Here is a 26,479-nt window from a genome sequence, read left to right on the forward strand (position 1 = left end):
GGTATTTCTAATAAAAAGCAGCTGGAGATAAAATGCAAGGGTGATAAGAAGGACAAGACTGCTGCTTTCCAACTGTAGGAAGACAAAGTGGAAAAGAGAGCCACGGATGGAACTTTCCCTGCATGGTGTCCCTTCTTCAAATGTCTGGCAAGGCACTAAGAAATTGCAGTCAGTAGATTTCTATTGGGTGGATGAGTGAACGTGACAGAGGTGGAAGGGTCAAATGTGGCTTGGGTTGCTAGTGACGGAAGGGCCCAGGAAGGCTTGTTTGGACTTCTCTTGTGGGGGTGGGTCTTTGGGAATATGTCTGCAAAGCTGGCATCAGCCTGTTGGCTTGGGGTTCTCTATAGGCCATCTTGATATTGCCAAGCTAAGTGTTCAAAGGGAGAAAACTGTTTCGCTGGAGATTACAGTCCAGCCCTTTTGGGGCAGGAGCATTGGTTATGACTTATATGTCAATCTGAGACTGCTTATCTTTTGGAATGGAGAGGTGGCCTGTGAGACCCTCATGGGGGGTCATTCTGATTAGAGAGCTAAGATATTACATTTTTCTATTCCTACTTTTTTTTTTCTCCAGAACTGTTTTGAGGCAATATTAAAAACAACCTCCAGATAAAATCTAGCTGCCTTTTGGCATCTCTAAGTGGAGATGCCATCTCCATCTGGAGGCATATTGAAAATCAATTATCTGAGGATAGGAAGTACATAGCAAAACCCTCCAGCCAACGGCCTGCGTCCTTATGATATAATGTATTCAATATCAAGGCAAAATGTATAAAATCTAAGGTACTGGGGGACATTTATTGAGCACGTATGACGATGATGGTGATGGTAGTGGGGATGACAGCTAACATCTACAGGGTGCTTTCTATGTGTTGGACGCTGTGCTAACCTCATTTCGTCCAAACAACAACCTTTGAGAGGAGGACACTGTTTTTATCCTTATTTTCAAAAATAAAATAGAGAGTTATTATGAAATCTCATTAGGATCACAATTCTAAACTCAGCTTCTCCCCAAAGCCCGATTTTTAAGCTGAGTTTTGAGCTGAGTGCTGAGTGCCTATCTCCAATATAAGCTTCTTCTAGCAGATGAAGAAACCGAGACTCAAAAGAAATGATGGTTCTTGCCCAAGATTTCCTGCTATTCAAACTTGAATGTGAATTCAAGTTCCAAATTCTGAGCTCTTCCCACTGTCCCATGCTCCGTCCACTTACCATTCACAGCCACAGCTTGGGGTTCTGGATAGAGCATCAGACACGGAAGAGACTGAGGCCCCATGAAACAGTTTAGCTTGTGTGTCTCAAGCTGAACAGACTCATAAAGATGAGGGTTTGATACATCGATCTGCAAATGGTGTAAGTCATCTTTGTTTTCTAGAAGAACTTCAATTTTAGGATGATGTTAGCTGTTATACTGATGAATGGCTCTTGTCACCTCTAGTTCATTCATCAAATTTTGAAGACAAGGTTGAGCACGTGAAATAAAACATACACAAGGGGTAGAAAGCCCCTTGGGGAATCTTTCCAAGGCGTCCACCCATAATCCCCAGCTCTTCTTCTTTCTGGAACGTTCTTTGCCTTTAATTCACCAGCTTCCCAAATAGCTTTGCAAGGCTGAATTTTTCGAGGGGTATTACATGGTTTTGCGTGGCATGATGCATTATTATACGCTATTGTACTGATAGAAAATGTGGCAAAATATACAGTATGTTAAGTTCTTTAATCATAGAATCTATTAACAAAATAACACTTTCCAAACACTGTATTAGCTTTCAATAACTGCCAGAATAACTTCCATGTGGACTGAGAATGATTTCGAGGCAGCCTCAGAATCCATTTATGAATGGTGAAAACTATTTACCATTTTAATGGTTCTGACCACGCTGTTCAGGACTAAAGAAGGAGCTCTGTGGGTAGAGCCTTGCCGTCCTACACATTTATGGAAAACTAGGAAAGTATCTGAAATTTGAACACATTTGTCAAGGAGTGACCTCAGAAATCACGTCTGGGTAACGAGGTGTACTTCTGTCTCCTGAGAAGGTTTGCTTCATCAGCTCCTCTTTCTTTCGATCAAATCAGAGGTATTGAAATTCAAGTGCCAAAAGCCACTTCTAGTAAACGTAAGTACACTTCTTTCAAAGTAGCTGCTGATGGGATCTGAAGTGGTTCGGTGCTGAACCATATGCTGTAGCACAGGTGCAAACAGCAGAGCCTCAAGCGAATGCTAATTTCACTTTTACATCAGTAAGGGCAAAGGGGTCCCTTTGGCTACACAAAATGGGCTACTGTGATCGTACATCTCTATCCATCTAATTTCAAGCACTGCTTGGTTTGCTTCTTAGCCTGGCTTCTCAGGATGTTTGGTTGGTGACCTCTTTAGATCTGTGGAGTGTAGACAAACGCAGTGTCGCTTTGCTTAAAAGCTGAAAGCACCTAGATCACACCGCAGTGAGAAAAGCTTCAGGGTGGGCAGATGGGTCCATCCTGGAATGTTGTTGGTGCTTTGTGAAACCGAATCCGTGTTGAGTAATAGGGACCATGCCTCATTCTACCACTACCGTCCACTCAGAACGGATCATTAATAAACGAATAGGCCCAGTCCCCCACTCCTCACCCCTACCCCTACCCCTACCTAGCAGTATATGTCAAAGGTCATGCATCCATGAGGAAACACAAGATGGCAAAAAGACAGCAGGCAAGGCGAAAGGGTGCAAACATCAGGGACACGCTCGGGCAAGGAGAGATGGTGTGAACATCAGGGATGTGACTTCAGAAATGGAGGGACAAGCCAAGGGGAAAGCAGACAGCTTAAGGGTGAAGTAGATAAAAAGAACAGATACCTACCCAGACCTGTGCTATCTAGCTACCGGCCTGCGGACTTATATTATCACCACTGGGCTCCCCACTGGGCTCCCCAAATGGATCACTGTTGGATGAGGCCTGTGATCCATCAGGCTAGAACACAAGAAGATAACACTTTTATTTCTTTTTGTCTTTTCAACAACGGAGAGCAGAAGACAGCTGGGCGTATTTTCATGCATACATATAATCCGTTATTTTAAAGGAGGCAGCCTGGGCTGTTGGAGGGCACCACACTCACCAAACCAGGAATGTGCGGGAACAGGAATGACTTCTCGAAAGGACAACCTTTTTTCAGCTGCTCATTTGCACATAAAAGAAAGCTCCTCTAGGGCCCCCATTGGAACTTGAGACTCTGAGCCAGCACTCTTTCCTATGCCGGTTTCCTCGCCCACTGTCCATTTCAGATACAGCGGTTTGAATTATAAGGAAAAACAAACCCAGAAAGAACAGACTGGTCACTTACAGCTTCTTGCTCTTCGCTTTTGCTGGGACTTTCAAAGCCCTCCTCGAAGATGTCATCTGTGGTGGGATCGCTGGCGTGGGACGCAGATGACTTGGACGGAGAGCTCTGTCGAGGGGCTGGGGTTGGAGCTACACAGAGACGGGGCACGAAGAGGAAACATCGTTAAGTGTCTGGCTGCGACCGTGTACCCCGCGCCGAGACCCCGGGGATCTGGGCATAATCAGGTCAAGTCTGGCACTCCGCTTTCTATCCTGAACATCTCCTCTGCACATATTTATCTTGTCCTGTCACACGCCTGACAGGAAGGAGTGGGTGCCCACGGATGGGGCCGGCGGTGGTTCTCCAGGAATGGCCCTTGGATCAGGAGCACGAGCACATCCGGGAACTTGACACGGATGCTGTCTTGGACCCCTGCCCCAGACCTATGGGCTCAGAAACTCTTGTGTTTCTACATGCTCAAGGGGAAAACCACTGAATCAGTTTTTCTTTCTTCTCACTCTATCTTAACATCATGCATGTATTTCAGTAAGAATAAATAGATCAGAGGACTGCAATGTGCATTTATTGAGCGCCTTCTACATGTCAGCTGCTGTCAGAAACTCTAGGGACGGTATCTCCAACCCGCGCAGAGCCTCTTTGAGGTAGGAGTGACCCCAGTTTTACAGGTAAAGGAAGTGAGGTCGCTAAACTGCTCAAGGCCCCGCAGCGGTGACTGGTCGAGGCAGGCTTTGTATCCTTACACATGGTAGGTGTGTGTTAAACACGTGTTGAATGAAGAGTGCCTCTGCGACGTGGGAAAATGGGAGGTAGCTGCTGGCAACTTTATCCCTCACTCCATAAGGACATGCATCTCCCGTCCTGGCCTTCCCACATGTTCCTCCTCTCATTTGTTCCAGAGGCTATAACAAATATGCCATTTGAAGCTATTCTTCTTTCAATAATTTCTAACTTGGCATCGCAAACGCCAGTCACTGGCTCAGCCCCAAGTGAGGAGGTGGGGTGGCTTGATTTAGTAGCTAAATTTCAAATGCCACTGATAAGCACCCCCCGCCCCCGCCTGCCATCACTGTCCCGAATTTCCAAAATCTGGCTGCTTATCAGACAGTGAGTGATTATCAAACTTGGTGAGTACCTTTTGCCTTGATGGATCTATATTTAGAAGAACGAGGCTATTTGCTGTGAGCCCAGCAAGCTGGGCATGGCGCTCGGCGTTTTGCATTCACTGCGTTCTCTAATGCAAATATGGCAAAGCGGTGTTGGACCTATTCTTTCCTGAGGAAGAAACTGCCCCTCCGAGAGGTAAAGGGACTTTCTCCAGGTCAACAAAGCCACCGAACAGGAGTGCTGGGATTTAACACAGCTCTGTCTACACTGTCCGCCCAGCTGTGAGCTCTAGTTCTACTTGGCATTGACTTTTGGTCCCACCTATCCTCCACTCGAAACATTCTGAAGCTGATGCTCATGGGTAAGTATCGAAAGACTGGTTTCACTCATTTTCTTTACAATAGAACATTCTTTTTTTAATTGAAAAGGAAGTCTGTTTTGTTTTATGAGATGATTACGGAACAGACTCATACTAGTGGGTTTAAGTGAGATAAGCAATACGACAGCACCCCAATGCTCAAAAGCTGTTGAGTAAGTGTTAGTGTAACTGGATTCTGAATTGGGTTTGAAGTGGCTTATTGCTTCCTGAAGGCTGAGAACCCAGGCTGAGCTGCAGTCTGAGGTCCTACTTATCAGATGAAATCAATCAATTGGAAGCATCATTAGGAGTTCATTTATGTAAGCGTCTTAGCCTTTAGAAGGCTTTTCTAGAACACCTGTATAACCTGAAAGAGTGGTTCTAAATTTGGGGCATTTGAAGTCCTAGGGGGCATTTGGCAAATCCTGGGCCATTTTTGAGTGTCAGGACTAGGAGGACAGGACGTGTGCTTCTGGCATCTCATAGGTGGCAGGAGGCTACTCAACACCCTACAAGCACAGCCCACACCCCACAACAAAGAATCATCTGGCCCCAAATATCAATAAAGCCCAGGTTGCAAAACCTTGGTCTGAAACACAACAGTGGCTGAGTGGCCTTTGTTCTGTTCGTTTCAATCTCTACAACTCCTCCCAAATGTCCCCCATGCGCTAGACACTATGTCAGCATTACGAGAAGTGTACGGATGATTAGGGCATGTTTCCTGTCCTCAAAGAATGGAAACTTCCCTTTTTTTGTAGTTGGCACACAAGCCCACGGCAAGAGAGACACCTGTTTTCAAAAGATGTTTGCTTATTTATGCGTGGCTCTCATTCTCTTAGCATTTCATTTTCTATTCATTCTTCTTCACTGAAACCCCGTGACTCAGAACTAACAGAGACACCCCCACTATGGAGATCACATGGCCTGAGTGGAAGTAGGTTGTTTATATACACAGAAGGCATTTCTTTTCAGAACTGCTTTCCGAACCTGGCTGAAATGACACTACCTAATTGTGTTAACATTAGATTTTTTGACAATTTTCGCTATTGGCCAAGCAGTGATCTCCATCATCTGTGGCAGTAATGAAAACGCCAAACTCATCGTTCCGTGAGACTTCTCTCTTTCCTATCAACTGTCAAGGCATGGGCTGAATTACTGGACACCCTTCCGAGCATATGCGTGCTCAGGTGTATCTGGATTCTAATTGGCTGCGTGGTGATGGGTTTCTGGATGCTTGCAGTGGAAAAGTGAGCTGGGACAGAATCACTGAATGCCTGAACTAGAAGGAGGAGGCACACTGCTTCTCCAAGCCAACTCACGCCTTTTACCCAGGACCCAGCTGAGGTTAAGAAAAGCCACACGTTTGCCCAAAGACACGGCTTGGTCCAGGGAGTCTGCACAGAACCACTCAGTATGCAATCATAATGGTGGCAACAATACTTCAAACTCGGTGAGGTATACGGCGTTTCAGTACATGCACCACTGAATCCTTTTAACATCCCTTAGCCTAAGATAGACGAGGAAATTGAGGCTCACAGAAATGACTTGCCCACAGGCACAAAACTAGGAAGTGATACATCTGCTCTCAGGGTTCCTAGTCTAGAGCTTTCTGCTTCACTACCATTTTTTCTCTTTCACTACCCAAAGCCTTGAGCCAAAATCTGGCTTCAAACTACACCAGCTGGGTGAGACCTTACGGCTGCTCTTTCTCTCCCCTCAGTTTTCCCTTGATCTTAGTTTTCTACTCTCATTTTTTGTCCTCGTTCCCCAGAGTTTTAAAATTCATATACCACTCATCGCCATTTCAACAAGCCATACCACAATCTGTGTGTCATAAAGGAGGGATCATGAATGAATGGGTGGATGGATGAGCTAATCAACAGGAACACAAGCAGCAGAATGACTGGTAGAAAAATAACAGGTTTGCATTTCATTCTACAGCTCTTGTTGTCCTTGAACCTCACTTTGATTATTGGCCAAACAGGTCCAACAAAAGCTGTAATAAGCACTGTTATGAGTATAAAAGTAATAAAAACAACGTATACGAAGTAGATATGCATAACTGATAGCTATTATTAGTAGCGGTATAAACAAAGAGGCCTGTTGAATGTGAACGGAGACGTGTTCTCGGACCCCGGCAACAAGGCGTCACTCTCACTGGATGTAATGTCTCCAAAGAAGGGCACTCACGTGAGTTGGTTGATGGCGTGGTAGAAGTCACAGGGGTCAAATTCAACTGGGAGATGTCAAAGTCATCACAGTCGTCTGTATCCTGTGCCACCCCGACTTTGTTGAAGTAACTGGAAAAGGCCTCTGAGGTACAGGTGAGGGAGGGTTGGTCGGGTTTGCGGGAGGGCACGGGTGGAGGCTGGGCCATCTGGAAATCCTTAAACATTTCTTTCCCCATTTTCTGTCTGGGCTTCTCGGTCTGTGGACTTGACCTGGTGGAGTCACCCGTGGTTGGGACGGTTGCAAGGGGGGTGAGGGGACCTTGGAACATGGCGGCTGGCAAAGGCATAACAGTTTGTGTGGGCATGAAGGCGGCTGGCGGAAACTGCCCGGCCACAGTTGGCCAGGGCTGCTGAGTGGCAGGGAAGAGACCCGGCTGGCCCCATGCGATGGGCTGAGCCCCCGGCATCACCTGAGCGACTGGTGGCTGAGCACCCATGGCGATCTGCTGTTGGACGAGGGGCTGCTGGCCCCAGAAGGATGGGAGGACGGCGCCCATTGCAACATAACCTGGAAGGGTGAAAAAGAAGAGTCAGGCACCTGGGAGAGAAGAATTCGTGGATTCAAGGAATCGGGAGAAAGATACTGAGCCACCATTATGTGAGGGAGAGCTCCACAAGCTCTCTTGAGCTCTATCTCCTTATCTGGAAAATGGGCACAAAATACTGTCTGCCTCAGGGTCTTGGTTTAAAGATAAACAGAGATGACGTATTTGAGGTGGAGTACTGCACCTGACACAGAGTGAGCATTCAGTAAATGTCAGCACTTAGTGGGGTTTGAATCAGATAGAGCCCAGAAAGCACTAAATACCTACCTTGGTACATAGCAGCCATGCAATAAATGGTAGCTCCAGGTATGATCATACATTATTTCTGTATTTTCATTATGCCAATTTTAGATGACTGTCTACTTACTCAGGAGTCCCTTGTACAGTGGCATAGGTTGGGTACTTACTGCACAACTCCAGGGGCTCTACTCATATACGTTATCATATTAATTGTTGGCTCTGCTAGCTCCTTTCAGGTGAGATATAATCATTTAAAAAAGAGCACAAGTAACACTTTTCACAGTAGCAACAGTAATACAGGTGATTCGCACTTACTAAATGCCTCCAATGTTCTAGGTACGGTATTATGTGCTTTACATCTTCACGAAATCCCTGCAGGGTAGGTATTACCATCCCCACTCTAGGGAAAAGGATATCGGTGCTCAGAGAGGGAAAGGCTGTGCTTGGGGTCACACAGCCAGCATGAAGTGTGATCAGGATCTGAACTGAGGTCACCCATCCCCAGAGCTAGTGTTCGTCCCACTGTATCACATTGCCCCGCCCAGGTGGCCAAGACCAATTTCTGACCTTTGCACAGTAAGTACACCTGGTCTGGTCGCCCGCCTAGGGTTGCAGCAAACTGTGGGCAGGCCCAGAGACACTCCCAGGTGCTTCCAGTGACTCCCTGCCCTTCTCAGAGGGGGCCGTGGCCACGAGCATGGTAGACAGACGCCCAGGCTGAGCAGAGAATTGGAGGGAGAAGCTGGCTTGGCCTGACCTCTCAAAACCAGCCCTTTCATGGCTGTCAGAAGGAGTTTGCAGGTGTACAGCAGTGAGGCCAGGAAAAGAAGGGCGGGTGCAGGGTATCCCAGCAACTTCCAGAGGGAAGGCGGGCAGGCACTGTGGCGCTGATCGTGTGTGTTATGCGTGATGTCAGGGACTCTGAGGAGCCCAGAGAAACCGTGTACGGACTGTCTCCCTCACGCTCCAGCCTCAGATCCCCTGCCCTTCAACTGATGGCTAAGGAGTGGGGACAACATTCCAAGTTCGGCCATTTCCCTGTGAGGTGAGAGGAGGTTCCAGAGAGGCAGAGCCAGGGCACCTGGGCTTCTTGCTAATGAATCCAGCAGTGTGACATGCTCTTATGGGGCGCCAACAAGCCCAACAGACCATATCCTTACGCGATCCACTTAGCCCTAGTGCCCTGAAATAAGAGAGGTGAAGAGGCCCTGGGGCTGGCCTTTCAGACCGGACAGCTCTCACCTCACCCGTCACATGATAAGGCAGTGACCTGAGCCCGCCAACAGACTAGGAATTCTGCTACAGTTTTTCTTGTTTTCTCATTTACTTTGATGGGGCCCAAGGGTTCTCAGTGGGAGTGCTATCACCCCTAGCGGGGGGATGAGCAGGACATTCGTGGGGTGTATTTTGGCTGTCGGGATAACTTGCCAGAGGGAGACACTACCCGCACTTAAGAGGCGGAGAGCTTGCGTACCTGATACCCTGTAACGTGTGAGGCCCCCGCGCACAACACAGAAGTCCCCCGTGTTCAGTCTACGATTTACTTGAGCATCGCTTGGACTTTGAATTACTTAGAAATTCAAAGTTCTTTGCATAGTTTTAATGCACTTAGTTTTCCAGGACTGTGACAACAGGGTACACTGAAGGTCGACTGTGTTTTGTGTTGTTTGGAACACGGTCAAGAGTTGCTCACCATTTGGGAAAGTTGTGGTTCCCGATAGCAACACTTCCCATGTGTTCGAGCCGACATAGCGCTCCTGGGTCTGCCTGTACCTGCGGTGACTCTATTGAGGTCTACGCATCTGACCACTTAGTAGGACTTCTAGTGTGGTTGTACCTGGGTATTTTCCTTATTGAAATAGATATCTTTTTATTATAAATCAGCTTTTAAAAATTTCCTTATATTATAATGACAGCATTATATCAATTTAAAAAAAACTGTGTGGGTAAGTTATATTACCTATGAATTTCATATCAAGAATTTAAAGGAGACATTACAAATATCTGTCATAAAAAGGGGGCACTGGGTCTGATGGGGTGGAGATACGGATCTTTCAACAACCTCAATCCTGATGCTCATTTTGGTGAAGGGATGGAGGGCTTCAGCCTCCAGCCAGGCTATCTTTCACTTTGCTTCCACTCCACCCCCGTTACTACTGGAGGACTGCTCTAAAATGCAAAGATAGTGCTACACTGTCTGGAGTATAAGGTTCAGATGCCTTAGCTTGGCTTAGGAGCCTTTAGGGATCAGGCCCCTTCCCAACTCTTCATCCCATTTTCACTGGCACCTTTCCCTGCAGCAGCTGCAAACACAAGCCCACCTGCTCTCTCCATCTCTCTGGCGCTTCTGCCTGGAAAGCCACCCCGACTTCACGTAGCTACTCCTTATGCACTCTCTGAGAATCAGCTCAGCGTCACCTCTGCTGGGCGCCTTCCCTGCCCTCTGGACCCCAGCATTCACCTCTCTGAAGGCACTTGTCACACTGAGGCATAACTGCCCAGTTATTCTGTCTTCCTTCATTAGACAAGAAAACACCTGCTAGTAGGAAGCCTTTATTTTCTCTTTCCCTGCCATGTGTCTAGCACTGTTTGGGGCACACCTCAGCTACCCCATAAATGCCTGAGACTGGGGAAAGTCTATAAAGGTGAATGAGTCATAGTGGAATCAATGCCTTCACTGCATTTTGCCAAGTGTACAATTAAACTCCAAGATCTGTAAGTGCTGTGATCTCTGATGATTCTACTGTTGGTGGCAGGTTTTTCTTTCCTCCTGTCTTTTTTTTTTTTCTCCCACAAGGAACCAACAGATGGGCTGTGCACACTTTTCTGGAGAGAGCTATTAGCATGTCTCCCTGGCTTCATGCCATCTGCTTCCGACCCCAGTACAATATTCAAGAGAAAAAAAAGCAGCACAGGGTAATTGGGTATCATGTTTGGGAACTCGCAGGTCTCACTCGCTTTTCCTGGGGGAGGGGGTGTCTCTGCAGCCTGGACTCTCCCCAGACCTGTGAGCTCCGGTTCTCTGGCCACATGACATCGTGCATACCCAATGGGACCCTCAGTGGCAGGCTGCAGCAGCACTGGACAGGGGAAGCCACTTGGTGGCTGCCACTGCAGCCACTTAACAGCTTAGTAACATTTACTCATTAATGTTCAACAGTGGAGGGAGGAGGTGCCACGGAGCATCTGTTTGTGCCACGGAGTTCAGATCAATCATTAATCTCCTTGCTGTGAAGTGAAAGGGAACACCTGCATTACTGCCTCGCAGTTAGATTTTTAAGGAGTGTTGAAAATTGCAATTTATAACCAGATGCTTGCACCTGGGGATACCTCATTATTTGAATTAAAAAAGCAGACGAAAATGTGAGAAAAACAGGGAAATCTATGGGACTCCCCCAACATGTACGCAGAACGTGTCCGGTAATGCTTATTTACATGATCTCATTCATTAATTCATTCATTCAAAAAGAGCCCTATTGGGTGTGAAGCACTGTTTTAGTCTTCAGGGATGCAGTGAAGGACAAAACATAAAAAAAAAAAAAATCCTTGTCCTCGTGGAGCTTACATTTTTGACATTGATCCTTGGAACAAGCCTCTGCGTACTTGGTATTAGTATCTCTTTACTCTGAGATACTGTGGCGGATTGAGGGGAAGGCTTGAGGCAGCTACCACCGGGCATGGGGAGCAGAGCCGGCGCTCCTAATGGACAAGCTAGCAAACATCTGTTGACTGCTTACTTATAGAAATGCCGCCAGGCACGTTTTAAATGTTCCACTACGTGTATTAACTCATGCAATCATCAGAACAGCTCTGTACGGTGGAATTACCATCCCCATTTTACAGATACACTCCCTGAGGCTCAGAAGAGATTTAGCTGAGTATTACACAGTTGGCTGGTGGCAGGGTCTGTATTTATACCCAGTATATTCTCTAAGCCCCCAGCCCAGCTCTGCCATGCACAGTGAAGAGGCCACAGATCTAGACGTTATTACATGGATTTTTTCTAAATATTCCAAAAAGGTTAAAGGAAAAAATATAGGAAGGACAAGACATTGTTCTCCTACTTGAAAAGTAAGAGTCGTAATAATAACAGTAGCAACAAGGTTGCATTTGCTGATTGAAGCTTCTATAACGTACCTGCAATTTTCAAGGGTCACGATATTGTTGCAAGGAAAGTATTATTTTTGATTCATTAATAAAAATTTAGAAACTCTGGCTCTGCCAGTTTAAGTAACTTACTCAGGAGTTTAAAACATACATAAATAGATGAGGCCGGATTCAAACCCAGCCCAGTGGACGCAAAATCCCCCAGCAGCCCATCCGTTGTACTGTGAACCGCAACTCACATCCCTGGCTCCCTGTCACTGGCTGGACAACTGGGGACAGGTGGAGACTCAGTGTCTGCAGAGATTTTCAGGGCCAGTTCAGGGAGGAAAAGGCTGACAGCTGACCAGCCACTAGAGTGTACTTTTGTGCCTCAGCCGATCTGACGGAGAAGCAGGTGCTTCGAGAAGAATAAATGTGCTCATTGAAATTAATTTTACACTTCCGTTCTAAACATTGGAGTTGTGGAGGTAATCTATCGGCAATCTATCAATTTTTTCTCTCTTTTTTTTAAGCAGCTGAAGAAACCGAGTCTGGATGGAAGTGGCTTGTCCGTAGTTTGCAACACGGCTGTCAAGGTAGCAAGACTGAAACCAGGTCTTCAAAGCCCTGATGCGGCACGGGCTCAGGAGAAGGCCCAGAGCAGTCGTGTGCGTGGTGTGGGCGGGTCCTCGGGTGTCTTCATTCACATGTTAGGGCCGGGAGCCATGTGACCGCATCCTGTCCCACTCTCATTTACTGAGAAGGGGAAGAGTACTCTTCACCCGGACACCTTCTTGGCTTCGAACCTCACCCCTTCTGGTCTGCTCACACCTCACCTTTGCACGAGCCCCTCCCGAGCACGACCTCCGTTTACACTTGTCTTCCACCTGCTCCAAAGCCCCACACTCTAATCTACATCTTCTTTGGGCCTATCACTTACCGTTTGCAGACGGATGACAGAAGTTACTTATTTTTATGTCGTTGCCTGTCTCCCCGGTAGAAAGGAAGCTCTCTGAGGACAGGACCTGTACCTGTTGTATACACAGACACACCCCAGGCTCGTAAAACAAGGCCTGACTCATGTGGGCACTCAGTGAATATTTGTGGAAGGAACATGTCTGCAAGTTGCTAAGTTTGAGTCCTCGCGTTCCCATCACCTGTCCCAGCACATCTTCATGGGTCAGATAATGAGGGCAAAGCCTGGGCGCTCTCAACACAGGAAGGTGATACATTTCTGACGGAAAACTGTTACTTTTCTTTAGAAGAATGTATTCTATCACACTATTCCCAAGGAACTTTTAATACCCATTTTAGGTAAGGAAAACTATTCATCACCACTGTCCCATTTTAGGGATGGGTAAAACAGATTTGGTTGGGAAGCTCAGCAATGAAATGTCTGGGTTACCTGCAGATTCTAAAGTGTTAGAGCCGTTGGCTACCAACCTCTGTTGCTTCTGAAAGTTCTAATCATCTCTGGGCTCATGGGGAATAATTTTAAGTATTTCAGAATGGAGTATGAATTTTTACTTCACTTTGAATAACAGCAAGGCTCATATTTGGTGGCAAGAATCTGCATCTAACACTATGTAATGAAAATTAATTATTTATAGAAAAATTGCCTGAAGATGTGCATGTGAAAATATTCAGGCTCAGGGCACCTGGGTGGCTCAATCGGTTAAGCATCGGGGACTCCTGATTTCGGCTCCGGTCATGATCTTGGTGTTGTGAGACTGAGCCCCGCTGGCAGTCTGCTTGAGGATTCGCTCCCTCTCCCATTGCCCCCTCCCCCCGCTTGCATGTGCACACTCTCTCTCCCCCAAATGAATAAATAAATACATAAAAATTAAAAAAATAAAATATTTAGGCTCTACTGGCTGTATATAAGAATAAAATAGATGAAGCCACAGGTTTCAAACACATAGCTAAAAAACAAAACACCCTTTAAGGCTCTCATGTGTGTAAAGAGCAGAATACTACACCTCTGGCCACGTTCCCAGCAGAGTGGCCTGGCTACATGGGGTGTCTGAAGCCATGGAAACAAGTTAAGGTATCTGAGATCCCACCAATTTGTACCTCACCTGCAACACTGTCACACACGCTATGTATATATAGAGAGGCCCTGCAGTAAAGGTAGTGTATATGTTTTACAGGATGCTTGGAAAACAGAACAAATACCTCCAAAATCACTAAAAGCCCCATCACCTTCCCAATTCACTGTGAGCCATTTGCTCTGTCCCCTCAGCATTCTACTTTGCATGGAGAACCTCCCCATTCCTGAGTCTTTACCAAAGGAGGCAGACGTGCCCTATCAATCAGATCTCCAGAGGTCTTGGAGAGCTCCTATCCGCCACTTGCTATCCTCCCTCCCTCTGGCGGCGACGGACAGGAGGAAATGAACTTGTGCTGATTTGCATGGCTGGGTGTGCACTGGGCTCCCTGAAGCCGTGTGCTGAGTCCCCTCGAATCTTGACCTCTCCAGGTGAGAGACGCCATGAGTTCCCGCCTACAGCACACCACGGATTTGTAAACACTCCCCCGCCTCCCAATGGCGGCCTCTCAGTGTCATCTGAAGAGTCACGAGGAGAGGCTGGTGGCTCCACAGGTGTCTGGCACAATTTGACAGCTGGTGCAAGTCAACCCTTTCTCCTCCTTGATGGGTGGAGGCCGAAGGAAGGAAAGCAGCTGGAGGACAGCTTACCTGAGGGTACAGCAGCAGTGCCGAAAGGTACAGAACTGAACATGTCTGCACTCGCCGGAAGTGTCTGAGATGAAGACGGGATAAAGGCATCACCTGGAGTTGCAGGAGTCTGTCGGACAGAGAGAGGCAGAGGGCGCGTGAGGCTGCTGGGAGACCTGGCTCAGCAGTCATCAAGGATGGGAGGCAGTAGGTGCAGGAAGTAAGGGGTGGGGAGGGCGCTGCAGAAGCCGGCCATGGTCCAAGCCACCGAGGTGGTGGGCGGACCATGAGGTGGTTGCAGACACAGACCGCAACAGGAGAAATGCTACCCACCTTTAGAGCAGCTATGATAATGAAGTGAGATCATGCATTTAAATCACTTAGTATCAGGCTGAGGCACACTGGCAGGTGCTTAGCAAACAGTGGCCAGTATCACGACTCTTTGGTTTGAGCCCCTGCCCCTTGTTTTTCAGGCCATCGAATTATTCCACAATATGTGGCTTTCATCCTTTAGAGGTGGTCAGTTTAAACTGACACACACCCACGCAGGACTTACTGTGTGCCTAGCTCAGGGCTTGTCACTTAATACGTGGTAAATAAACAGCCTGGCTAAACGCACAAAAAAAGCTTAGTGACTAGAGCAGAGACCCTTGTCTCCTGGTGCCTCCCAGAATACTGCCTGAATCTTTAAGTGCAAAGAAAAATAGGTATTTTTCAAGAAGATGAGAAAAAACTGAAGGCCGAGGAGCAGCAAACCCCTACAGGGCCCAGCCCATGCTGGAATCCGAGAGAAGTCTGTTGCAGGCACTGGCCAGTAGGGGAGGGATACCGAAATAAATCAAGCAGACAGAAGGGATACAGACAGATACTCAAAGAAAAGCATCAGTACTCAGGTTTTTAAAGGCCCACACCCATTTACAGCAGCCTTTCACCTACAAAGCATGTCTATTTGATGCCATATTATCCTTATTTTTCTTTTCCCCTTGGAATAGACTGGGGCAAGCAATTAATCCCGAAACCATGGCAATTAGACAAGGCCATTTTTAGACCAGCAGCCTGTGGGAGGAATGGCATTGTTCTGGGGATTATTAAATACCCATTTGGATGGCACTTGGGTTCAGGGCCAGAAACAGCCGTGAGCTGCTGCATTAAGCACTTTTAAACACAATCGACACCGTTTTGTTTCCCCCACGTGACCCTGGGGGAGCCACATGCCCTCTCTGGGCCTCAGTGTGCTCCTCTGTAAAATGAAGGGGATAAGACCTCCCTAGCTCCAGAGCTGGAGTTTCCAAGTGCCCGAGATGCAGCTGTTACCCCTGGGGCAGAGGAGAGGAGGAGACTGGTTAGAGCTACTCCAGCTTCCCTGGAGACAGGAGCTGCTGTCTCCACAGTCAGGTCTGCTCGGGACATCAGGTGTCGGGAGCAGGGAAGCTGTGTCTAGAGTCCCTGGTGGCAGCTGTGGGCAGTAGAGTCCCGTGCCATCTGTCCCCAGTAGTGAGGTGACAGCCTTTTCTCTGTGAGGCGCATCTCGCCAATGAACCATAGCACCATCCCTCGGTCTGCACGACCGCACAGAGCTCAGAGGAGCTGCCCCCTGCCAGCAACTTCTGCAGGTGCAGCTGCGGCTCACCGCTCTCTGTCCACCTCCCACCTCCCACCTCCGGGGAGTGGGCAGGGGAGGACCTGGAGGAGCCATCTCGGTTCTGTTCTTTGCTATGGCCAAGGGGGGGGGGCTTTGAATGTAACCAGTTCTCAAAGCACTGGGACTCAATTTTGTTTAGGGTTTAATGCTTTTTTCTTCATTTTTCAATTAGGTTTCCCTGCAATCTCTGTTCCTCTGCAAGCAGTGACTTATAACGACAAGCAATGGGATATATACCTTGGCTGCAACCAGAGCTGGGAATCCAAAGCTTCATGAGAAGCTCAGCAAAGCTGGGAGGTGGGGGGAAGAGGGGAGGAGACAAAAAGAAGAGGGAGAGAGGAAGGAAAGAAGGCAGGAGACGGGACAAGGCAGAAGAAGCTGGGGGAGAAGGTGCTTCCTTTTCCTGGGCTGGGTGGGCTCTGAGTAGGTGCTGACAAATGCCCCATCATGTCTGTAGTTCTGTTGAGGTTCTTGCCCACATTCCCAACTAGACCATGTGCTCCTTGCAGGCAAGGACCTCATCCTGTTTCTGTCTTTCTCCACTGCCCCGCAAAATAGCAAGTACCCAGGGTGGGTGGAGGGGTCCTGTCATTGCTCATGCATGGTTTCACTTATTTCTCAAAACAGAAGCAGATATCATAACTCCTTTAAAAAGCAGCAGAGGAAACCAAGGTTTAGAATAGCTACTTAATTTGCCCAAATCACACAGCTTGCATGAGACAGAGGTGAAACCCACCAGCAGCCCTCTTTGGCCCAAAGCCCATCTTCTCGCCGCCATGCTGCCGCAGAAGGAAAAGGGGAGGGATGGAGGGCTGAGCTGCAGTGCATACTTACGGGGGGAGAGGTTATATCAGGAGGGGTGGACATGTCCCCAAAAAGTTCTAATTGGGTCACAGCCTGAAAAGACAAAAATAGAATGATGTCACCACAAGGGAAGCCAGTGCTGCTGGGCACTGCTTTAAAACGGTGCGACATGAGGACCCTTGTTTCTTTGTCATCATGACTATATACGCAGTAAGCCCAGCTGGTCATTACCATCCCTCATGATCCTAAAGACAACACGTGGGGGGCAGCCAGAATCGATTCTTGCTTGTGTGTGTCTGGCAGCATATCTGGGCTTAGTTAAGGAGATTCGGCCTTAGCCATCTCCCATAACCCATCATCCCACTTCGCGCTGACTCGCCATTGAGGGCAGCGTGGTCTCTCTTCTCCAGGAGAGAAAGGCAAGAAGGTGATCCCCTCCCTGCTTTTCTTCTCTGAGTGCACACACACATACGAAGTGCCTTCCATGTGTCAGATATAGTGAGACAGGACCGTATGGCCACTTCTCAGCAAAGACTCCGAAGACCACGAACCTGAAAGGGATGAATCATCATCCCCATTTTTACAGATGAATCAACTGAGTCTTACAGAGGTGACCTCAAGGTCACCCCAGCCAGGCTTGAATTTTCTGCATACAGAGCATGCAGTCAAATGACAGTCTCTGAAAAAGTCAGTCTTTAGGATAAAAAAATGTCATTGGAAGAAAAGAAAACATATCATTTAAAACCAGGAAGGGCATCAAAAACAGCCCAGTGTATACACTATTAATCACTGCTAGGAATTTCAGGACTGCAGACACTGTATCATCTATTTCCCCATCCATCATACAGGAGTGTCTGAGCAAGGCCAGCCATAGCAGCAGAAGAAACCTTTTAAGATATATTTGGAAATTAATCTGCATACACTTCCAGCTTCAGAGACCGTAGGGAGTCTATGGCTGGGAACCAAATAGCCTGCCTTGAAGTATATAATCATATGCTTTGTGCAAAACCTGCCCACCAAGGAAAAAACTCTTTCAGCTCATCTCTGGGTTTTAAGTGACAGCATGTGATTGGGGGACCCTAAAAACATCCATCCTTAGAAAGGACCAGAAGTCTGCCTGCCTGTTGTCCAGGAACTCCTGCACCTGAATTCTGCAGTAATCAGGCATGGCTAGATCTCTACACTTAGGGCCAAAAAAGGATTGTGCTCTCCTCCTGATGAGTGAGTGAGCTCTGGGTGCTAGGAAAGGTACCGCATCTGTTGATAGATTTACTTCCAACCGCTGCAGCTCCTTGGAGCTATAGTTCCCTCACCTGGACAGTAGAGATGAGAATACCTCCTTTGCAGATTTCTTGACAATATTAATAACAGGACTTCCTTTGAAGTTTGTCTAAGCCTGGTAAAAAGGCACAAAAGGCTCTTTTTGCTGAAAGAAGTTTAGCTTGGTTAATGAACTTCCAATTCCTCCCCTTAAGCTTTCAGACTGAATAACGATGCTGGGCACATAGGAAGGCCCTACGCACATATTAATTTCCTTCCCAACTACACAATGCTTTCTCCATACACATTGAACACCTGTGAGGCGCTGGGTGCAGTGAACAGAATAATGAGAAATGCCAAGTCCCAGCCTGCAGGGAGCTAGAAGTCTGGTGGGATGATCTGTAGAACTAGGTAATTTCAAGGCAACGTGGCAGGGACGGCGACAGGCATCTCTGTGGGAGAACAGAGAAAGGGAGTCGGCCAGCTTTTGGCAAAGAAGCTTACGGAGGCTTTTCTTTAAGGGAACAGACCTGATCTGGATTCTGAAGATGAAGAGCAGTTAGCTGGGCAAACAAGAAGAGGAAGGACAATCCAGGCTGGTGCAAGCAAGGGCATGAGCAGAAAGGAGAGGTGCCCGGAAGAGCCTGAGCAGGTGGGTAGATAAGCAATCTGTAATGACCGTGAAGGTGGAGGGGAGCAGGGAGGAGGAGCAAAGGGGGGCACTGGAGGAGATAATGCTAAGTGAAATAAATCAAGCAGAGAAAGACAATTATATGATTTCTCTCATCTATGGAACATAAGAACTAGGAAGAGCGGTAGGGGAAGAAAGGGATAAAGAAAGGGGGGGTAATCAGAAGGGGGAATGAAGCATGAGAGACTATGGACTCTGAGAAACCAACTGAGGGCTTCAGAGGGGAGGGGGTGGGGAATGGGACAGGCTGGTGATGGGTAGTAAGGAGGGCACGTATTGCATGGTGCACTGGGCGTTATACACAACTAATGAATCATCGAGCTTTACATCAAAAACCAGGGATGTACTGTATGGTGACTAACATAATATAATAAAAAGACATTAAAAAAAAAACAACCAAAAACCAAAGTGGACAGGGGTAAGTAAAGTCACAGCAGGACCATACCTGGCTGGACTCTAGATGCTTGCTTGTCTTGGGGAAAGAGTCTTTACCATGTTTACAATATTTTATGTTCCTTGGTGAAATTATGGCAATCCTTACGCTTTCTCTTCCAGATTCATATAAGGAATACTTCTATTTAATCAATTAACACGAAGCTTCTAGGCTTCCTTGCAATTGGGACTCAATGCTTTTAAAATGGCCTACAACTATTTTCAGTGGTAGGAAAATAATAAAATGAAGTTAATAATTAAGTCACACAATTTACATTTAAAATGTGTTGAACTCATGGCACACTTTTACTAACATCATAAATATAATTTATTGGCTAATTTTCTCCTTAAGCACAACTTTTAAAATAACCTTCATTCTTGAGATATAGACTTTCCTCTTGCCAGATGATTTTCACTCAAGGATTAAACGAGAAAAACATGCAGAGGCATAAAACATAGATTGTTATTTCATTCCATTGGATTTGCTGTTTAAATAGAAACTTGAGTTAATTAAATTTTATAGAAAAGGGGGCTTCTTAGGCCATAAAATTAAAAATAATTCTAATAACCATATGTGATTGAGAATCTGGAATAATATCTATTTTCACACCCCTCCCCCCATGTTAGCCCTAGTCCTTTTATTTGTAACCTAACAAACCATGTTCCATCTGATAATATAGTTGTAATTAATCACTTTAATGGCCTCGAGAGAATTAAAAGTAACCATTCGCATTTGTAAAACATTTTATAGTTTACAATACATTTTCCAATACATTATCATCATGTCTGATGCTCAGTGAGCTCACTGGTGGCATAGCTGTCTCTCTAGCTGTCCTTTGGACGCAAGTGGAGACCAAGAGGTGACACGACTTACCGATGGTCGGTGAGCTAAAAGAAGCTGGGCTTGACCCACAGGCCAAGCAACACCTCCTTTATCTAACCCTTCACAAGCCCTAGGTAGCATTCCTAGATGGTGGGAGTGCAGCCACAATATTCTCTAACCAGAAGCTAGGGTTCCTAAAGGGTCTGCCATGATGGACACCCATGCGAAGAACCCAACTGGAAGGTCAGTTCAAGATGCTTATCGGCCTTTCCACTACCAGCACTTCAGACACCTGCTGGTAGCCATGAGGCTGCTGATGGCAGATTCTGCCTTCCTTAGACCCTGGGCGTTTCCCAGGGCAAGCAGAGGGATACTGGAAACTGCCCAGTCCAGTGAAGGGGATAAGGATAGCCTGGTTGTTGAGGAGGAAGGCCCTCAATCTCTCCCTCAGGCCAGCCCCTTCTCAGCCACTCTTTGATATGAACAAGCGATGGTTTTCGAATAATATTTAGAGTGCTGTGCCACTGCTGTTTCAAGATTAGTCCCCTGGTCTTTCTTTCAACTAGATGTCTGCAAGCGGACTTCAAGGCCCCTCCTGCAGAGAAATTCTGAAAGCACCATTGATGAAGGCTGAGATGTCCTTGGCCGACCCCCAAAACACATTCTCACAGGCCCATTCCCTATGTTTTGGCATCAGGAGCTCCTTCCTGTAGGGAAAGTATGAGGCCCCTATTATGCATCGGCTGCTGTACCGAGAACAGGGGATATGAGGCTGTTCCTCTTCCTACTCTCATGGGCTGGCTGTTTGGTGGAAAGTCAGCCCCCTCGACAGAATCAGGGCAGTGTAATGGAGAAGGGAGACGCAGGGTTACAACGGGAGGGGCCACAGCAGGGCCTTTGCACATGTTCCTCCTCCTTCTGAGAACATTTATTCCAACCCCAATTGCCGTTCCCACCCATCCTTCAGGACAGAAATTAGAGGACTCTCTTTTTTCCTTTCTGGGAAGTGTTTCCTAACTCAATTTGCACCCCGCCCCACTGCCCAGAACAGCTTATGTGATATTCAGATCAGCAGTTCTCAACCTTGGATGCACCTGAGGGAAATGACTGATGCCTGGTTTCCACTCCTAGAGATTCTGAATGAATCCGTTTGAAGTACAGCCGAACAACTGCAACTTTAAAAGCTCTCCTGGTGATTCTAATTTGCAGCCAAGGTTGAGGACTCCTGTCCTAGAGACTTTCCAAACACCCTCTTATCAGAGGTGATAATGTCACTGGCCTGTGTATCGACCAAACCGAATAAACACCAGCTGCAAACCAGTACAGCTAGCCCAGGGTAGACTGACCAAATCGCAGCCCTGCCCGGTTTTTCTTCCCTTACGTGCGCTCGACACATGCTGTTTGTGTGCAGAAGCCCCAGCGTTGTTTTATTACACTGCACCAGGCTAACCTACTGCATCTTACCCGTGCTGTGCACTGTTGCACCAGGACACCGTGAGCTCCTCGAGGACAGCGTCTGTGTCTGCCTGCTCTACTGAATCCCTAGCATCTATCAGAATGCCCGGCACTGCTTGGGAGCTTGAAAAGTATTTGTGGAATGACACCAGATCAGCTCCCCTCCAACACACAATCTCCAACACACACACACACAGACACACAAACACACACACATACTCATACACACATACTCTCTGACCTCATCACAGGGCTCATCAATAATCTGCCGGTGAACATTAGACTAGGCACCCACTAGAGCAGAGCTGGCACCTGCCATTCATGTAGGCTGGATGAGGAGAACATGGAATGCATGAGAATGACCAGAACGACCCTCATTTACCACGAGCCTGGAGGCCTTACCTTTGTTGCCTCCAAAATCTCATCAAAGTCCATCGGCAGGTTTCTGTTCTGTAACCACAAGGCATGACTTATGAGCATGAAATGAACATGGGCTAATGACCTGAAACAGTTAACCAGACAGGGCCCTCTCATTCTTACCGGGGTGGCTGCGGCAAACCGTTCTTCAAAATCCTCAAACGGGTGACCGTTCTGAAAGTGTAAGGGATGATGAATGAGGATGAAGAGTCTGACACACAAATGGCATGGATTTATGAGTTTAATGATGATGGGATCTACGCTTTCCACTCCCACTGCCTCCCTAGACTGGAGCTGTGGCCAGCGTGTTCCCAGCAGAAGCAGATGATAAAACATGGGCCTGATTAGGAGGAAATCCATAACGGTAAGTTCATAGGTTTCAAGTTTATCTTCCTGCAATTCCAGATATCACCCAGCCTGCCTCAATGGTGGCAACAGATATGAGCGTGAGGTTTATTTACACTCAAGATTTTTGTTTTAAAAGGAAAAAAAATGCTATCATGTGTTTTGGCCAAACTCTTAACTCTTTGGAGCAGTCTGTGAGCAGCTGGTTGTGTGAGCGCCCTTATGCATGCTGTCCCCTCTGCTTGAAATGCTCTTCTCATCTCTGCAAGCCCGAAGCACTAAATTCCTCAAAACCAGCTGGAAGGTCACCTCTTCCACGAAGCTCCCCTTGATCCTCTGAGCTGAAAATCATCAGAGTAATAGCACATCATCTGTGCAGATAACACTATGCTTCCAGAAGCATGACCATGCTGTATTTACTCCCAAATCCTGGCTGCTCGCAGAGGATCTGGCACATAACAGTGCTCAAAAATATATGAACGAATGCATGTTTTAAAAGTAGCTGGCAGTTGACCAAGTTGAATTGTTTTGTTAATTTTGTATTGCATTGTTCATAATTGTTGAGGATTTCACTAAATGATTCCATATTGCTGCACTGGCATCATTCGTGTGGCTGGGCTAACTTCAGGGGCTTGAAACAGACACCAGCCCCTTTCCACGAGCAGGCCTTAGATAAACCACCTGCAGAGTCACAAGTAATTGTAAACTCCTAATAGGACTCCCCCAATGGCCTTGTGATGCGGAGTCTCTCCCGCCTTCCCCTATGTGCCCCTTAGATAAGACTATGGAGCTTACCAAAACCCTGCTCTTTTTGGTGTGAATGGACCAATTTGGACTTAGTCCAGAGGCCCCAAAGCACTTCACTTGCAGGCCCTAAAAAAGGCATGCACCTTAAGTCTTGCTGTATTTTCTCCACCTGCACCCTGCCTTGACTTTCCCAAGTGACCTCTTGAGGTGTGCTCTGTACCTCCCCCAGGACCTATAATAAACGTCTCTACTGCAAGTCCCTTTTAGTCTCTGTTGTACTGTGCTCCCCATCCGACACCCTGGCGCTCTGCTTAACAAACATTATTTACCAAAGTCCCACTGATAATATATATTATCAATAATACATATAATATCTATTACAGATATGTTTTTTAGTCATCATGTTTTGGTCAATACGCCCAGGCTCATTATTTTTTGGGTGATTTCCAAGGAGTACAACATTAATATGAATCTGACAATATTGACATTAAAATGGAATTATTGTGCATGAACAGAAATAATGGCATCATTCCCATTTTGAGGAGACCTTCCTGTTGGCAATGAAGGACTGGAGAAACCATCCCCCATAACCACTTCCATCCCGTCTGGAGAAAAAGTGACTGTGTGAGGTCAGTCAGCCCCGCTACAGGGCCGCAGAGCAGAGCAGGTGCCCACGCCCACCACAGCAGGGCCTTCAGACTCACCATCACCAAGTCTGTTCCCACCCACCTGCTTCCACCAGGCCCTGGCTTGTTGGAGTCAATCGTGGCAAAGACAGGGGGAAGAGCAACCACATCAGCTAACCACATAAATTATCATGATGATTCTATCTGGCCAGAGGTGGGGAGGGGGGGGAGGCAATATTAGCCTAAGTGATCCTGTAATCTATGGTGTGGCCTAAAAGGTTAAGGTTATGTCGCTACTATCCTTTATAAATTCCCACACTTCTGGGGATTTATGGCATAGCCCCTACCAACTAGCTCTGGGTCATAACTTTTAATAAAAACATTTTTTAGTGTCCAAAATCTCATTACATCTGTCCAGTATAAAAAAGCAAATGGCTTCAGAGCATGATGGATGAATTAAATAAATTTGAAAAACAGCCTGTGGTAGAGTCTCATAAAATCTCCACCATATAATGAAAACGTGTGAGGATAACCAGTGCTGGTGTGAGTCCGTCACTTTCCCGGTGACAGAAGGGGTGGCCTTTGGTGAGGAGTGGAGCTGCAGTGGGAGGGGGGCATTTCCGTCCACTTGGACGAAGCGTGGTCTGGGCACGTGAGCAAAGGCATCCCTCTGGAGTCACACACACGTGGACTCAAACCTGACCGTGCCACATATGGTCTGTGGGACCCTGAACAACAAGCTAGTCAGCCTGTTGTCGCATCTATAAAGTGCTGGTGTTAATGCTAACGCTGTCTCAGGTTTATCGAGAGGGTTAACTGAGGTGTGTGTGTGTGTGGTCTTGTTTGGTGCTTGACACACAGTAGGTGCTCAATAAATAGCAGCGGTTCCCAGTATCTCCTCATCCTGTTTCATTTGGAACACTTCTGGAATGCACAGGCACACATTTTTTTTTAATGTTAGAAAACTACAATTAGATGGTATTTGGAAAAAGAGAAAAAAAAAAATCTTGTGGGAGGCCCCTCTTTAGAAATGACCCCTGCTTGAGAGGATAGACCAGACCCCATGGAAAAGGTTGCCCCACACTTCCTGGCCTTTAGTCCTGAACCCCTCAGTCCATCCCTGACCCTGTCTTCTCCCTCACGTCTCCCTTCTGGCCACAGTCTTCCTTGATCATCCTCCCGGCCACGCCTCTTGTACCTGGTGCGGTGGTGACCTTCCTGTTTTAATCCTGGCTCAGTCATTCTTTGGAGCTCCGTCCTCCTGTCTAGGGCAAGCTCCAGGAACACCCTGTGTGTTTCATCCAGCTAGTGGGGAGACCATGCCACCAGGGCACTTCCTCCTGGTGGAGTCTTGTGGTCAGAACCTGGAATCTATTCCCTAGCCCCCCCTCCCCCATATCCAGCTTGCTTTGCCCACAATTACTACTAGAGTTTTTGGTCACTCATCTTCAAGTCTTCTTTTTCCCCTTAGAGAGATGTTTCTCACACTTATTATGATGGCATGCATGTAGCTTTGTACTCTGCTTCTCAAGACTCAATATGACATCCAATTTACTCATAATGTACATTTCCAGCGAGGGTTTAACAGAAGAGATTCTCTTGTGCTGTTTCAAGACAGTTCTAGCCTGAACCCTCATGAAGACATTGAAAGAAAGCTTCTTCAGGGACTCTATCTTCCCAGAGTCTCTGTTTGGAGCAGAGGGGACACTGTTGTCCCATAACCGAACAAATTAACTATTAAGGCCAGACTCCTGTCAATCTTACCGAGAACGTGACAGTGAATGAGATGGGCTGTGGGTGAACAAGTCAGAAAGGATGAAAATGTATTTACGGCTGCCAAATCAGAAGCCCGCGGTGATTCTCACCCCTGGCTGCACAACGTAATTCTTTGGGGGGAGCCTTCACCAAACTACTGATGCCTCGTCCCCACTACCAGAGATTCGGATTGTATGGGTTTGGGGTGGGGTCCTGGCATCAGTGGGTTCTAAGAGATCCCCACGTGATTCCAATGTGCAGCCAGACTTCAGAATCACTGTGCTGGGGAATGAACTCTGTGTAGGAATAATTAGTGAAAGTCCTACTGGGAAAACTGAAGACATCTTGATTGATTATGTAATTGATTAATTAATTTCTTCAGCAAACATTCACTGAGTGCTTTTCACATGCCAAACTCTGGCTAGGCGCTAGAGAGACAAAGATGAATAATACATGGACCCTGCTCTTCCGAAGTCCAGAGCAGAGCAAGAATATACAATCGTTCTAGTTTGGGAGTGGAACAGGAGTGGGCCAGGGAGGGTGTAAGGCATCTAGACCTCAACTCAGAACTCGGGCCAATACTGCAGAAGAATGAATTCAATTATGCATTTAGAAAGCTCAGGAGAAATGGATTTAACTTAAGTGATTTTTATCCGCACCAAAGTGGGTACTATTCAGGCACCTAGTGATTCCAGGCACTCAAATGTATGTACCTTTCCCCCGTGAGTGATCTAACAAGGAAGACACATGCTAATGAAGACTAATTCCCTCTGTGGTATCTAGGAGTTGAGCTTTCTATCACTGTTAGCCAAGAGTAAACAGCTGCTTTCTTACCTTCTGGCTGAGAGAGACAGGAAAAACTCTGGCAAATGAAGAACAAAGTGGGGAATGGTGGTGGAGTTGAGAAGGGGACCAG

At 47.0% G+C, this 26,479-nt stretch overlaps 1 protein-coding gene across 12 annotated transcripts in view; it reads right to left on the reverse strand.

Moving 5' to 3' along the window:
• DAB1 (DAB adaptor protein 1) overlaps positions 1–26,479 on the reverse strand; it is a 1,110,909-nt gene that overhangs the window by 10,723 nt on the left and 1,073,707 nt on the right. For 9 of the 12 annotated variants that reach the window (XM_034653315.1, XM_034653282.1, XM_034653279.1 and 6 more), the window contains 7 exons: positions 22,214–22,264; positions 22,076–22,123; positions 17,043–17,105; positions 14,588–14,696; positions 6,978–7,526; positions 3,326–3,453; positions 2,845–2,955 (listed from right to left, as the gene is read on the reverse strand). In XM_034653315.1, coding sequence (XP_034509206.1) covers positions 2,860–2,955; positions 3,326–3,453; positions 6,978–7,526; positions 14,588–14,696; positions 17,043–17,105; positions 22,076–22,123; positions 22,214–22,264 — 1,044 coding nt within the window. In that variant the 3' untranslated portion in view covers positions 2,845–2,859. The remainder of the gene's footprint in view (positions 1–2,844; positions 2,956–3,325; positions 3,454–6,977; positions 7,527–14,587; positions 14,697–17,042; positions 17,106–22,075; positions 22,124–22,213; positions 22,265–26,479) is intronic. The other 3 variants (XM_034653319.1, XM_034653312.1, XM_034653311.1) reach the window with 2 other exon arrangements.

This window comes from Ailuropoda melanoleuca, chromosome 2, assembly GCF_002007445.2.
Source record: "Ailuropoda melanoleuca isolate Jingjing chromosome 2, ASM200744v2, whole genome shotgun sequence".
Lineage (NCBI taxonomy): Eukaryota > Metazoa > Chordata > Mammalia > Carnivora > Ursidae > Ailuropoda > Ailuropoda melanoleuca.